This window comes from Helianthus annuus, chromosome 17, assembly GCF_002127325.2.
Source record: "Helianthus annuus cultivar XRQ/B chromosome 17, HanXRQr2.0-SUNRISE, whole genome shotgun sequence".
NCBI lineage: Eukaryota > Viridiplantae > Streptophyta > Magnoliopsida > Asterales > Asteraceae > Helianthus > Helianthus annuus.
This window is the reverse complement of record NC_035449.2, coordinates 172,105,944-172,119,075: the sequence shown is the minus strand read 5'-3', so window position 1 is coordinate 172,119,075 and position 13,132 is coordinate 172,105,944. Positions and strand designations below refer to the sequence as shown.

General features: G+C 41.6%; 1 protein-coding gene across 1 annotated transcript; it reads right to left on the bottom strand.

The window, feature by feature from the left end:
- Positions 1-1,008: 1,008 nt before the first annotated feature.
- On the bottom strand, positions 1,009-5,774 carry LOC118488928. The gene is made up of 6 exons (XM_035986362.1): positions 5,634-5,774; positions 5,511-5,576; positions 4,600-4,686; positions 3,606-4,088; positions 2,718-2,825; positions 1,009-1,716 (listed from the first exon to the last, which is right to left on the bottom strand). Exons 1-6 carry the CDS (start codon positions 5,772-5,774, stop codon positions 1,009-1,011), a joined length of 1,593 nt encoding a protein of 530 aa, XP_035842255.1.
- Positions 5,775-13,132: the final 7,358 nt, after the last annotated feature.

Here is a 13,132-nt window from a genome sequence, read left to right as displayed (position 1 = left end):
AATTTTGGCATGATGTCCCCTAAAATCAGAATTTTTCAACAAAGTTTCATAAAACATCAACACATTTATACTAATAACCATCAATGGTTTACAAAGTTCTATCATCTATTTTATACAAGCAAGTGTGTAAGTAAAAACATGTTGGAAACTTACAAACCTCAATGTAATTCAAAGAATGAACAGAAATTGCATACCTTGGTGTTGTAGAAGATGAGAATCACTAAAGCTTGAAGTTCACACAAAAACCCACAAAAAGCCCAAAATTTCGGCACCCCTTAGGTCCAAATCCGACCCCAAAACAAAGGAAACTTCAAGATTCAAGACTAAATCTGAATTCCTTGTGAATTTTCACCCAAAATGGACCCAAGAATCACTAAAATCGGACTAGATTTGAGTAAGATATGAAGATGTGAAGGTTGGAAAAAATGGAAGTTAGGGTTCTTGATAGAGAAGTAGAAGAAGAAAGATGTGGTTGGGGAAGATAGATAGAAGATGTGGTTGGGGTTAATTTGGTTTTATTATTATTATTATTAATATTTACGGTTTCTTTTTTTTTTATATATACACACAAACAGCGACCGAAACCGGACCCTTATGTTCACTCGGCGCCGTAAGCTACGGCTCCATGCCGTAGCTTACGGTCATATCTGGCAAAAAATGGTGCTCCGTAAGACAGGGGCTCAGCGGCGTATGGCTTGATTTGAAGGATTGCCGCCGTAAACTATGCCCCCCACCGTAGCTTACGGCGGGTACTGGGCAAAGGGGGGCCGGCACAAACTAGTTTTTTTTTTTTTTTTTTAATTTCTACTTTTTATGTGTTTTTTATAATTTTAAGAAAAACTTAAAATATTACCCTACCCCCGTTAAAAACCCGTGTTGTCCTCAACACTATGTTCGGGAAATTCGTAAAAATTTCCCCACACTTGTTTCGAACACCGGTTTGAACGAGACTTATTTGAAACAAAATAAACTACACTAAATATTTACAAATACCAAACCTGGGCCTCTTCACGTTTCCTCATCATCCACTGGGCGTAAAATGTAGCCCACTTTATCTAGCTCAAGATTGTTGATATCATTCCCTTCCAAGTACGGTTTGAGGCGATGCCCGTTAACCGTTTGTTGCTTGTTTGTTCGTTCGTCTTGAATATCAACATCTCCGAACCTTCCCACTCTTCGGACAACGTAAGGACCCATCCACTTGCTTTTTAGTTTCCCCGCAAACAATTTCAACCTTGAATTATACAACCACACCTTCTGACCCACTTCAAAGTTCTTTTTCTTGATCTTCGCATCATGAACTTTTTTAAGTTTGTCTTTGTACGCGGATGCACATTCATAGGCTTGATCCCTTATTTCCTCTATTTCATTTAATTGAAGCTTCCTCACCCGACCCGCTTCATCGTAGTTTGCGTTTACCGTTTTAATTGCCCAATACGCCCGGTGTGCCAACTCCATGGGCAAATGGCATCCTTTCCCATAAACCATCCGATAAGGAGTGGTATCAAGTGGCGTTTTGTAAGCCGTTCGATAGGCCCACAACGCATCATCAAGCTTGCTTGACCAATCCTTCCGATCCGTCCTCACCGTCTTCATTAAAATCTCTTTAATTTGCCGGTTAGATACTTCCACTTGCCCACTCGTTTGCGGATGGTACGGTGTGGCAATGCGATGGTTCACATTGTATCTCTTGAGCAACTTTCCGAAATTGAAATTCTTGAAATGTGACCCACCATCACTTATTATCACCCTAGGCACACCAAAACGAGCAAAAATGTTAGATTGCACAAACTTACATACAACGGAGTGATCATTGGTCCTCGTGGCAATAGCTTCAATCCATTTCGACACGTAATCGACCGCCACCAAAATGTATAAAAACCCATTTGAGTTTGGGAAAGGACCCATGAAGTCAATTCCCCAAACATCAAATACTTCTACTACCAAAATCGGGTTTAACGGCATTTCATCACGTTTCGAAATACTTCCCATTCTTTGACAATTGATGCAATTCCGGGCATATTCACAAGAATCTTTGAAGATCGTAGGCCAATAAAACCCACTAGATAACACCCGATACCCCGTCTTGTTCCCACTAAAATGCCCACCACACGCCGATGAATGAGCATGAATCAAGATCTCTAAAACTTCCGTTTCGGGAACACATCTTCGTATCATTTGATCGGCCCCAATTTTAAACAAGTCGGGTTCATCCCATATATATTGCTTCACTTGACTAGGAAATTGTTGTCGTCTTTTCCTAGTCCAATGACTTGGAATTGCACCCTTACCCAAATAGTTAACGTAATGGGCATACCAAGGTGCAACATAAGTGGAGACGGCCAACAAGTCTTCATCGGGGAACCGTTCATTGATTTCACTTGGGTCATCGACACCTTCTAACGGGATTCGGGACAAATGATCCGCAACAACATTTTCACACCCTTTTTTGTCCCGAATCTCAAGATCGAATTCTTGAAGTAAAAGCACCCAACGAATCAATCGGGGCTTTGCATCTTTTTTCTCCATCAAGTATCGAACCGCGCTATGATCCGAATATACTATCACCTTGCTTCCCCAAATATAAGATCCAAACTTGTCCAAGGCATACACCACCGCTAATAATTCTTTCTCGGTTGTGGTGTAGTTAAGTAGTTAAGTTGCGCCTCGGACAATGTTTTGCTTGCATAGTATATCACCACCGGCTTTTTATCTACCCTTTGCCCCAAAACCGCTCCAATAGTTGTGTCACTGGCATCACACATAATCTCGAACGGCTTTGACCAATCCGGTGGTTGCAAAATGGGAGCCCTCACCAATTGTTCCTTCAACACATGAAACGCTTGCAAACATTCATTAGTAAAATCAAAGGGAACATCTTTTAACAATAAGTTACATAAAGGTTTTGTGATTACACTAAAGCCTTTAATAAACCTTCGGTAAAACCCCGCATGTCCCAAAAAAGATCTCACCCCCTTAACATTCTTTGGTGGGGGTAAAGATGAAATTACCCGAATCTTTGCTTTGTCTACCTCCATCCCCCGGTCCGAAATGACATGCCCCAAAACAATACCCTCTTGAACCATAAAATGGCTCTTTTCCCAACTTAGTACCAAGTTTGTCTCAACACACCTTTTTAAAACTTTTTCTAATTCATTAAGACAAGAGTCAAAACTTGGACCAAAAATGGAAAAATCGTCCATAAACACTTCAAGAGACTCCCCGACCATGTCCGAAAATATACTCATCATACATCTTTGGAATGTGGCGGGGGCGTTACATAGTCCAAATGGCATTCGCCGAAAAGCAAATGTACCATATGGACATGTAAACGTGGTTTTGTGTTGGTCGTCCGGGTGGATAGCAATTTGATTATATCCCGAATACCCATCCAAAAAGCAATAATATTTTTGACCGGAAAGTTTTTCAATTATTTGGTCAATGAAGGGTAACGGAAAATGGTCTTTTGAGGTAGCTGCGTTTAATTTTCGATAGTCGATACACACTCGCCACCCGGTTACCGGGCGAGTGGCGATTTGCTCACCTTGTTCATCTTTCACTACTTGGATGCCGGATTTTTTTGGTACTACCTGCGTTGGACTTACCCATGCACTATCCGAAATGGGATAAATGATCCCCGCATCCAACCACTTGATAACTTCTTTCTTCACCACCTCTCTCAAATTTGGATTTAATCTTCTTTGTGTTTCACGGGTCGGCTTTGCATCCTCACTTGTAATAATCTTGTGCATCACAATGGATGGACTAATGCCCTTTAAATCGGCTATCGTCCACCCAATCGCCGCCTTATGAGCCTTCAACACCCGCATCAATTCTTCCTCCTGAGCTACCTCCAAGTTGGAAGCAATGATTACCGGTAAGGTATCATTCTCCCCCAAAAATGCATACTTTAGGTGCTTTGGTAGCTCCTTCAACTCCACACTTGGTGGACTTTCCAAAGAAGGCTTGGTGCCCGAATTGATTTCCACCGGTAATGTATCCGTTTGGTAAGTCCATGGTGGACTTCCTTCCTTCACCGCAAGAGCTTCTTGTTCTTTTTCTTCAACCTCTAACTCACATGTGTGAACCTGCAAAGACATATCACAAACACAAGAACCCAAAATTTCTTCTTCGAACACCTTCGGGTCATATCCATCTATAAAATCTGCTAAGAAACACTCATCACCATACATATTAGTACCGTTAGTAAAAACATTCAACCTCATTTTTCTATTACCGAATGTCATGTCAACTGTGCCATAACGACAATCAATAATAGCGTGTGCGGTGTTCAAAAATGGCCGACCCAAAATAACATTTTGTTGTTGAATTGGGTCCGCGGATGAGTAATCTAGCACAAGAAAATCAACGGGATAATAAAATTCATCAACTTTAACTATAACATCCCGTACGATACCCCGGGGAAGCTTATGAGACAAGTCGTATTGGTCATATAACCCCCCCCGGTAGGATACTTACCCCGGCTCCAAGATCCAATAATGCCCTTGTGGTTTGAAAATTTCCAACTTGAATATTTATTAAGGGCGTTCCCGGATCTTGTAACTTAGGAGGAAGGTCTCCTTTCAATACCGCACTTACCCGCTCCGTCAAATCTACCAGTTTAGGCACTTTTTGTTGCCTCTTTTGAGTACACAATTCCTTTAGAAATTTGGCGTAAGCGGGTACCTGTTTAATAGCTTCAAGTAGAGGAAGATTAATTTTAACTTGTTTGAAAACCTCCCACATTTCCTCTTTTTGAGGACCCCGTTTTGAAATAAAATTTTTCCTACCCGGGTCTAACAAAGCCGACGGAAACGGTACTTCACTAGACCCCTCACCCTCATTTATTTTTTCTTTTCCTTTAATAATTTCGGGTTTTTCAAAATTGGGTTTTTTAGAAGAAATAATGGGTGGTTCGTTTTCTTCCTCACTTTCTTGACCCGTTATATCTTCAACCACCCCATCAACCAAATCCGGTGAAGGTTTGGTTTTATACTCTTTCCCACTTCTCAAAACACTTACATGATGAATATTAACATTGTTACCTCTTGATGTACCATGGGATGGGTTTACCTTAGTGTCGCTTGGTAATTGACCTTTACTCTTCTTCAATTCGGACACTTCGGTTGCAAGTTGACCCATTTGAGTGGTCAAAGTTTGGATTGCTTTGTCTCGTGCCTCATCCTTTTGTATGCGAGCGTCATCCATTTGGTTCCTCTTTTGCATTTCCGCTTGCATACTCTTCAACATTTCCATCATTTCGTTACCACCCGAAGACCCCCCTTGCTCTTGACCCGTTCGATATTGCCTTTGGTATCCTTTGTTGTTCCCACCTTGATATCCACTTTGATTATTGTAAGGTTGGCGCGAACCATAGTTCCCTTGGCTACCTTGAAAGTTCGGGTTTGATTGATTCGAAGGGTTCCCATAACGAAAATTCGGGTGATTTCTCAACCCGGGGTGATAAGTGTTAGAATTCATATTAAAGTTTCTACCACCCCCTCCTTGACCTTGAACGGCATGAACTTCTTCAAATTGCCCTTCAACCATTCCTTGACAATTTTCCGCCGCATGACCTATTTCATTACACAATGCACAAACGTCATAAATTTGATTAGAAGTTTGTATATTACCGTCATCAACCGCATGTACTTGTGTTCGAGTAACGGCCGGTCGTGCTCTCCTTGATGCTTGCGCCTTTCTTTTTGAGGTGATTGCCATTTGCTCCAAGAATTCCCAATCCTCATGCTCATAATTTGTGCCAAAAGTTCCATTTGTGATGGACATCAAATCTCGTGCATCTTCGGCACACAAACCTTCATGGAAAGCATTCATCAATTCCCAAAGCTCAATTCCATGATGTGGACAATTTTTTATCATCATGTTCAACCGGTCGAACGCTTCATGAAACATCTCTCCTTGTTGTTGTTGAAAACTTCTCAACCCTTTTCTCGCATCATTGGTCTTTTGGGCGGTGTAGAATTCATCTAAAAATGTTTGTTGCATTTCCGCCCAAGTGTAAATAGATGCCGAAGGCAAAGTGTAAAACCACTTCTTTGCCTTATCTTCCAAAGAGAATTGAAATAATACCAACTTCACATCATCGGCCGAAAATCCTTGACTCCCAAGAGTGTTGCAAATTGAGTCATAGGCCTCTAAATGGAAATAAGGTTCTTCCGTTGCTTGACCCTTGTATTTCGGCAAACTTTGTAAGGAATTGGTCCTTACTTCAAAGGTTCTTCCTTGATTGTTATGAGGAATAACCACCGGTGAAGGATTGTGAGTAATCACCGGTCTAAAATGCGCCTCAATTCCCCTTGCATTTTCCCTAAGATGCCTCCTTGGCACACCAAATCGACCCCTTGGACGAACTTGACCCATTGGTCTTTGCATAGGCCCTTGTGGTGCATTTGGTTGTTGAAATTGTTGTTGTGGCACCGGTGGATGTTGAATTTGTCTTGGGAATTGTGGTTGCACATTTTGTGGTCGAACTTGTTGTAAAGGAACCGGACGTTGCAATTGCGGCCCTTGTGGCCTTGGCCGAATATGTTGAGGAATGAGTTGTTGTTGTTGCACCCCACCAACATTTGGAATCACTTGCGTTTGTCCTTGCATATAACCGTATTCCCCTTGATCTCCATCACCCCCAATAGCATACCCATCTTCATCATAACCTTCAAATTCCTCATAACCTTCATCATACCCATCTCCTTGAATTCCCGACGATTGCCCAAATGGAAGAGTCGAATATTGGAAACCCGACTGGGTCGATGGTCTAAATGATGTAGCATGGACAATGGTTGAGCTTGGTGCTATGGTATGGCTTGCATATGATGGACCCGCACCTGGAAAGAAATGGGATAATGGTGGTATAGTGGTGGAAGGATTAAAGGTAACAGTTGGTTCTTCTTGGGTAGTAATAGGTTGTGTGGTGTTGGTTGATGTAACATTTTGGATTATGGTGGGTTCGGTAGTATTTGGTGGAATAGTTGTATTTGGTGAAGGTTGAGTGGATGATGGTGTAAATGGTGGAAAAAGTTCACCCGTAGTGGGTGGTGGTGGATCTCTCTCCATGTATCGAAGTGGTGTAATTGGTGTTGTTGGTGAACTACTGATTGTGTTTTCTCGTAACAAAATTCTGTTTGCTCGCAAAGTTCGCTCGATTTCCGGATCAAACACTAGTGGTGAAAGCTTGTGAGAGCTTCTAGTACGCATGCACCTGTAAATACCTGCACACTAAACACACCTCGCGTAAACCAGAAAAAATAACAAACTTAAAGCAAAAACAAAATAACACACGTTGCGCACTACTCCCCGGCAACGGCGCCAAAATTTGACGTGATGTCGTGGTCACAATCAAATTTAATCCAATTACAACTAATTAGCTAGCGGTAAGTGGGTATCGAACACAGGGAGTTTGTGGAATATGTGTTATCTTGAAAGTTATCTAAGTTAACTAAAATTAGACTAATTGCAAGAAAAAGTAAATTTCAAGAGTTGATTTGATTTGTTGGTTTTAAAAACTAAGATTAGTATTCTAATTGCAAAATGAAAATTTGAGGTGTAAACAATTGAGAAATAAACGACTATCTTGTGTATCCGGTTTGCTTCAACTTTTGTGTTAATCATTCAACTAGAAAGAACTACATAGACATAGTTCATGTATAAACAATTGCAGTGATGAAAGGGGACGAAGTACTCAGATTCCGAGAACGTGAGGTTATCACCCGATGATCAATCAAACCTTACCCAAACCTAACTATACCCATGATATCTCGATTGCCAACGGCACCAAGAACGTATGGTTTCTAATTAGTTCAAAATAAGAATCAACCTGTTACTAACAATCGATTACACACCATAACAATCAATTCAAATGAAAAGGGATTGTTATTCTAGAAATGCAAATAAGAACACAAAAGTCTAACACAAACCTTCACCACAAGATAGTCATCAAAGTACCTAGCCACTCATGGCTTTAGCTAACATCATGACAAACTAGAAAGAAAACAATGTTCACAAGTTCCACCAACAAAGACAAGACAAGAATGTAGTGCAAAGATTGTTCCAAGATGATTCTAGTGAAAAGATTATTCAAGAGATGTGTTTCCTAGCTTCCAAATGCTCCTTATATGCTCTCCAACTCGTTTTTCCCAAGTAATAACCGAAAACACATGATGAGACATCATAATTCTCCATAAAATGGCCTATAAATGCGGGAGTTACAAACTTGGAGCAGTCGGCGCCATAAGCTACGCCGCCTGCCGTAGCTTACGGCACCCAGCGAACAAAACCAAAACCATCAGCACCGTAAGATACGGCAGGTCGCCGTAGCTTACGGTGAGCATTGATCCTTACGCCACGGAGCCCCTGTCTTACGGTGCACACTTTTGGCCAATGTCAAGGTGCCGTAGCCTACGGCAAAGGCCGTAGTTTACGGCCTTGAGTGGCCTTTTGCTCTTGTTTCCTTCATTTCCCTTGGTTCCCACGCATCTTGATCATGCCAGCTTCTAGCATCCGTTCAAGCTCCTTAAAACCCGCATCTTGCACCTTTTAACACCTGCATTAACATCATCTTGTGATTACCTAATTCACGCAAATAAACGGATAAAATGTAGAATGTGCATTATGTTAAGCCTTTTAAGGGTTGTCCTACGGACCACCCGTCAAGCGACATCACGGGTTTTTCGGGACCTACAAGTGGTATCAGAGCCACGATGGCTCGTTTCAATTTTCGGTTCAGTTGGATTTTCATCGAAAACCCGCAGAGACGTAAAATCAAGATCTATGGCTATTTTGGTTGTAATTTTGAGCACAGATCTGAAAGTTTTGGTGTGTGGCGGCTAGGGTTCCTTCACTGCCACCTAAGTTCAGAGTGCATGGTCATTCCGGCTTCATGAGTGTTAATAGTTATCATTGGAGGTCGTGATTGTATGATGGGATAATTATTGCATTTTTAAGGTTTGATAGTGAGGGTTTCTGGTGCCTTGTTTGGTTTTGGTGACGTCATTTTACACACAGAAGAATACGAGAGGAGTATGTCACGAAAACAAAAACAGACTCCGCAGCGGACGCCGGATCATCCGTCAGTCCGGCGCGGCGGCGGTGGCAGAGCACGGTGGTTGCCGAAGGAGGGTGACGATAAGATGATGATGATATGATAAAGGTGGGGAAGACGAAGATGATGCGTCTCGGTGTTCGGAGTATGAGGTTTGGACGTGATGTATGGTGAAGAACGACACCGGTGAAAAACGGTGGAGAAGACGATGGTAATATGCAGGTTGGTCGGTGATGATGATATGATGATTCGGATGTGTTTCGAGTGATAGGCAGTTGTTGATGATGAACGTCGGAGTCGACGACAGTTACGAGATATAAAGTTAGTTGCAGGTTCCGGTGAAATAACAGAGGTTAATGGTGACGAAACTAGTGTAAGCAGTGGTTAATGGTCGTCGGAGAAGAAACAGTGATGACCGGAATATGTTGCAGGTTGATAGAGTAATTTCAATTAGCAATGGAGACGGTGGCCGTTCGGTGACGAGGTGAGAAAATAGTGATGACGGAGAAGATGGCGGAGTATAGTTGAACAGAGAAGTGATGTGTGGTGGTCCTAACCATCGTTGGTACGGTGTTCGTCGGAGAAAGATGAAAAAGGTTGCTGATGTCATTGATGATGTCAGCGTGAGGCAAAAGGAATGTTCTCTGGCAGCCGCACATGATGTCAATTCAGAATTCGAAAACCCCTAATTACTGGGAGCCATTGGATGAGAATGTTGATCAACGGTCCAAAAAGTGGGAAATGAAATTAAATTGGTTGTGTAATATTCTGTGGGACCCACTTAATTGAGCATGTGCACATGGATGAAAGGTGTGTGGTGGCACAGATGGATTTTTCCACTGCTGGACCGAACAATGTGAGCCCAGGTATGAACTATGACGAGTCCAACAATTATGGTCCAAAATTTGTTGGACTTGAGGTAATATCATGTCAAATGTTGAATATTTTCTTGGGCCAGCAGATATAGCTAAGGCCCAAAATAGGAGCCCATCTTCTACAACATCTTTGTTTATGGCAGTTGTCATTGGATCGGATATGAGCGGGTTTCAAAAAGATGGATATCCAATGAATTATATGGATCAGAATGTTTCTTGTGATTCTAATGGATCGTACGACTTGAATACCAGACGGATCACTTTGAATCCGTGTGTTCTTGTTAGTGAATCAATACATTTGCATTCGAGGTAATATGTCTGATTCGCCATCGTCCGAGATCAAGTTTTTCGTTCCATCAATCATCCGCAATCATCCGAGATGCATCCGAAGTCTTCCGTCAAATCGTCCGACATCCAAGATACTTGTGTTTCATCCGAAATCGTCTTAACCGTAATAAAGAGAGCATAAAACTAGGGGGAGATTGTTAGGTCAAGAGTTTTATGCTTTATCTTTATTAGGTTTTATTATGTTTATTTGGTTTAAATTAGTATTGGGCTTGGGCTTAGGCCATGTGGGCCAATAGGATAGATGCTCCTATAAATAGTCTAGTCTAGGTTATTGTAGTAGAGCTTTCCCATTCTTGTAATGATGTAGCCTCAATAGAGAACCTTGTACCCGACAATCCTAGGGATTGTGTGCAAGGTTCTCGAAGATCGTACCAGACGGTTCGTTGAAACCGTGTGCGATCTAATCATCGACACTACGTTATTTATTCAAATATTTCTTTTGTTCTTTTCGGTTTGATCTTATTTTACGCGTCCGACTAAACCATTGAGCGACATCATGGGTTTTTCCGGACCTACAAGTTTTTTTTTTTTTAAGAACAAAAAGAGATTGTTAGGTCAAGAGTTTTATGCTTTATCTTTATTAGGTTTTATTATGTTTATTTGGTTTAAATTAGTATTGGGCTTGGGCTTAGGCCATGTTGGCAATGGGTAGAGGCTCCTATAAATAGTCCTATCTAGGTTATTGTAGTTAGAGGTTTCCCATTCTTGTAATGACGTAGCCCCACTAGAGAACCTTGTACCCGACAATCCTATGGATTGTGTGCAAGGTTCTCGAAGATCGTACCAGACGGTTCGTTGAAACCGTGTGCGATCTAATCATCGACACTACGTTATTTATTCAAATATTTCTTTTGTTCTTTTCAGTTTGATCTTATTTTACGCGTCCGACTGAACCATTGAGCGACATCACGGGTTTTTTTGGGACTTACAAGTGGTATCAGAGCCATTGTAGTCTTTCAAAGACTCGGCTTTCGATATCGCTCGAAGAACAAAAGGAATGTCTTGCATAGTGTCCTTGAGTTTCAGAATCTGATTCACCTTGAGTTTCGGAATCTGAGGTGCCGATTGGTTTCTGTTAACGAAGCTGGAAGTTATCGGTGAAGCTACAACCTCCAGTGAACCTTAAAGAATGACTACGATGGTTTCCGGTGTAGCTTTGGTTTCCGGTATATCGGCGAAGATGAAAGTTAACCGACAACGGAGGTTAAATAAATAACATGGAGATGATGAAGAAGGTGGTCGGAGAGTTTGCCGGTAATTATGACAGAGGATAGTTCGAGTCTAGTGATGACGGAGATCGGTGAAGCGATGGAGGTGGTTGATGACAATGAACAGTGGACGGCGGTCGGTAAGAAGATCGGAGATGTAGAATGATGTTTTGAACGTGGTGACGGAGATGGTTGTGGTGGTCGTCCGACGGTTGTACGGTGAGCCGGAGATGAAGGATGGTGACTATGGTACACGAAGAGATGAACAGTAGTTGGAAAATATCGACGGAGATGGTGACCGGGGACGAAAGGTTAAGGATGATGATCAGAGTTCGCGGTGGTGACAGAGGGTGGAATGGAAAGGAGAATGTTGATGATGGGTGAAACTGACGAAGATGTTTGATCTCGGATGGAATTTTCAAGATGATGATAATCTGTGTTACACAATTTACGGTGCTCATCGAAGAAGAAAGAAGATGATCGGTGAATTTGTCGTCATCGGAAACCATGAAGAAAGATGATTTTCTGTTGCTGACGTCAGGGGAATGTTCCTTGACGGCTGTCAAAGGTTGTCACATCAAGGAATTAAAAAAAACCCTAGTAATTGTGAGCCGTCGGATAAGGTGAAAGATCTACGGTCAGAAAGTGAGGAGATGTATTGTTTTCAGTGCAAATTCCGTGGGGACCAGTGGTGATGCTGTGTTGAACAAGAATTCGTATGGGATTAAAATGGCTGAACAGACCCATGAACCATGATGATTTTAATAGTCAAAGCCCAATGTAGTATAAAATGGTTCGAAAATTATTAACCCAGGTATGTGTAATTCTGGCTTTTTTAATACAAGCCCAACCTTTTTCGAATACTTTGTGCCCAACAGCTTCTAATAAGAGCCCAACATCTGGATTTTCTCCACACCATCCGAAATGATAATTTTGGGCCTGTTATGAAGCCGATTGTTCAAGCCAAGGCCCAAAGGAAGCTTACGTTTGTTGATATTACGAAGCAGGGGATAAATAAATATTTATATTATTAAGTTTGGGCTGAATCATGAGGAAAAAATTTCATATATTGATAGGAGCCCAGGTATGTACAACTTGAATACCAGAGGGATCAATTTGAATCCATGTCTTCTTGTTAGTAAATCAGTATTACATCTCGGATTTGAAATATAATCCAAAATCATACATCTTCATTCGTGATCATCATCCGCTATCATCCGAGATCAACTTCTTCGCATTCGACATCATCCGAAACGCATTTCCGTCTATCATTTATCATCCGAAACAACTTCGAGATATGTTGATGGGATTGTTCACTGCTAGGCCACTAAAGGAGAAGACCCAAAACTGGAGAACCTCTAAACCGTAATAAAGATAGCATAAAACTAGGGGAGATTGTTAGGTCAAGAGTTTTATGCTTTATCTTTATTAGGTTTTATTATGTTTATTTGGTTTAAATTAGTATTGGGCTTGGGCTTAGGCCATGTTGGCCAATGGGTAGAGGCTCCTATAAATAGTCCTATCTAGGTTATTGTAGTTAGAGCTTTCCCATTCTTGTAATGATGTAGCCCCACTAGAGAACCTTGTACCCGACAATCCTACGGATTGTGTGCAAGGTTCTCGAAGATCGTACCAGACGGTTC

What these genes read in the sequence shown, in the direction of transcription:
- LOC118488928 (XM_035986362.1), bottom strand. Translation starts at nt 5,774, where the DNA reads ATGGAACTTTTGGCACAAATTATGAGCATGAGGATTGGGAATTCTTGG. An exon ending in AGAAGTTCATGCCGTTCAAG is followed by an intron (nt 4,687 to 5,510) that starts GTCAAGGAGGGG and finishes GCTATTAAACAG; the next exon opens with GTACCCGCTTACGCCAAATT. An exon ending in CCATTTCGGATAGTGCATGG is followed by an intron (nt 2,826 to 3,605) that starts GTAAGTCCAACG and finishes CATGTGTTGAAG; the next exon opens with GAACAATTGGTGAGGGCTCC.